The following is a 2,560-nucleotide window of genomic DNA, read 5'->3' on the forward strand; positions in this document are numbered from 1 at the left end:
TATATTAAAAAGATACTAAAGAGGTTTAATAAAGAAACTAGCGCTAGCGTAGCTACTCCTACGGAGCAAGGAGTAATCCTAAAACAGTCTACGGCTAAAGCGTCTATAGAACTAAGAAGACCTATCTAAGTATCAAAAACAAGTAGGGTCTCTTATATACTTAGCTATACAAACGAGACCCGACCTATCTTTCGCGGTAGGGCAAGTAGCAAGATATATGTCTAATCCGGATAGGACTCATTTTAGAGCCCTAGATAGGATTTGGAAATATCTTAATGCTAATCAGAATGGCCTTGTTTATCGGGCTAATCGTCCGCCGCTTCTTAAAGGTTACTGCGACTCCGATTACGGGGGCAATTTAGATAACCGAAAATCAACTACGGCGTATATCTTTACGCTAGGCGATAAGGCACCGGTATCTTGGGTTAGTAAGCTCTAAAAGACCGTAGCGCTTAGTAGTTGCGAGGCTGAATACATAGCTCTAACGGAAGCTACTCGGGAATACTAATTCCTATCTAATTTAATAGTATCCTTAGATATAAATCTAGAAGGAAATACTATAGCTACCGATAGCTAAAGTGCTATAGCACTAGCACAAAATCCAGAGCATCACTCTAGGACAAACCATATCGATATACGATATCATTATATAAGAGAACTACTTGAAAACAAAGTAATATCTCTAGTATATATAAATACAAAAGATCAAATCGCCGATCTACTAACTAAGGCACTATCGGCACCTATATTTACTAGACTAAAGGATTTATTAGGCCTATAAGGACTTAAGCAACCGTCTAGAATCGAAACTGCCCTAGAAAATAAAAAGATATACGTAATATACTCTATAGAAGAGTACGTATACTTATGTTCTATTTAGTATAGAACTCCTAACCCTAGAACAAAACCGAGTATACTATTCGATTCTACGTATAAAACTTCCTAGATCTATATACTTAGGGTGTTATACGACTATCTAATAGTATTAAACTAACGGTCGAAAAAGACTCTCTATAAAACGACGAGGTGACGTCGGAAGAGACTTTGCGGAAAATTACCGGATTAAGCCTAGTTAGTCCGGGGAAATCTAGGGAAACTAAAAATCTACTAAACAATACTTCATTCCCTCGAAGTACGACAAAACCTACGATTCTATATAATAGGATTGTTTATCGGCTATCTACCGCTTACGGGGGTGTCTTGGAAATAAGCTTTATTAGCCTCAAAGCGAGTGAATGATAATTTCGGGCTACTTTGTCCTTATATCCTTCTTTATATATATACAGCCTTTATATATAAAGAAATAAGATTACGAGGCGTAATACGGCGCCTCTAGAACTATCGGATATACCGATACTATTGTCGGAGTAGCCGACAATAGTAAGGATACTCGACAATAGGAAGGACTGAATATATATATGCCTAGGATAGTCACTAGTTTGGATAGAACACAACGAACACAACACAGTTCAGCCTACACTACTACTACACAATTCAACACTTGACGACGGCAACTGGCTCCCTGCTGACCATGACTCTATAATATGTACTCTTGCACTCCTAGCATCGCGAACTACCCGAACAACTTTTCCAGCAGTCTCGCAGTGACTCTCGCAAGATAGTCCTGTACACTCGGGCATATGCCCAGCAAACTCCAAGTCTGTCGACTCCTGCTGTACTTCAATTGCTGGATTTTGGCCAGTAATGAGATTGTTGGCCTTGCCGCTTATGGCAACCTTTGGCTGCCATGGCTCCGCCTTAACGAACTTGCCTCCGTTGGCTATGAGCTGAGTCTCCAGCATGAACGGCATGGCGCTGGAAAGTTGGACTTGATCCTCTTCAGTGTTTGTGAATCCAGTCACCTCGTGGCCAGCAACCAAGTAGGACCCGTCCGTCAACTTGGCATTGGCCAGTGCGGCAGGTCCATGGCAGACTGCAGAGACGACCTTGTTTTTCTCGTAGAACTCCTTGATCAATGTGTGGGATTCTGGATCGGTAGCAAGATCGAACATCTGTCAAAGAAAAAAATGTGCAATCAGTAAAGGCTGCAGTATACCACTAGGCTTTGGAGCCGTCTGGACTTACCGGTCCGTGTCCGCCGACATAGAAGATGCCATCGAACTCATCAGCCTCGCCAATATACTTGCTCAGCTTTTCCGTGTTCTTCCAGAGTGATTCCTTCTCTTTCAAGAATTTCATGGCCTCGGCATCCTCCTTGAACATCTCAACAGAGGCAGGGTCCAATGGCGCCGCTCCTCCTTTTGGAGAGGCTACCACAATATCGGCCCAGGGCTCTATCTTGTAGTATGGATGAGCGAATTCGGGAAGATACCATCCTGTGGGCTTGTCGAGATGGCCCATTTTGTCATGGGAAGCTGTTTCATCGTTCAGCTAAGATATCGAGGACGCGAACAGCAGCCACTCACAAAGGATGAATAGCACTCTCGGCCTGCCGCGATCCTCGTGGCGAGAGACCTTGTCCTTGATCTTGTCGATAACAGCAGCCATTGTTGATCCTGCTGCTGTGCCGCTTGCTGCAATGGTTCCTGCTAGAGTGTAG

General features: G+C 43.3%; 1 protein-coding gene across 1 annotated transcript; it reads right to left on the reverse strand.

Annotated features, from left to right (window-relative positions):
* Window positions 1-797: 797 nt before the first annotated feature.
* MYCFIDRAFT_214765 (uncharacterized protein) lies at window positions 798-2,560 on the reverse strand (the record flags this gene model as incomplete). Its single annotated transcript, XM_007926943.1, has 4 exons — window positions 2,427-2,560; window positions 2,086-2,375; window positions 1,631-2,012; window positions 798-814 (listed from the first exon to the last, which is right to left on the reverse strand). The coding sequence occupies exons 1-4, from the start codon at window positions 2,506-2,508 to the stop codon at window positions 798-800; spliced, it is 771 nt and encodes a 256-aa protein (XP_007925134.1). The 5' UTR covers window positions 2,509-2,560.

This window comes from Pseudocercospora fijiensis (genome assembly GCF_000340215.1).
Source record: "Pseudocercospora fijiensis CIRAD86 unplaced genomic scaffold MYCFIscaffold_3, whole genome shotgun sequence".
Classification (NCBI taxonomy): Eukaryota; Fungi; Ascomycota; class Dothideomycetes; order Mycosphaerellales; family Mycosphaerellaceae; genus Pseudocercospora; species Pseudocercospora fijiensis.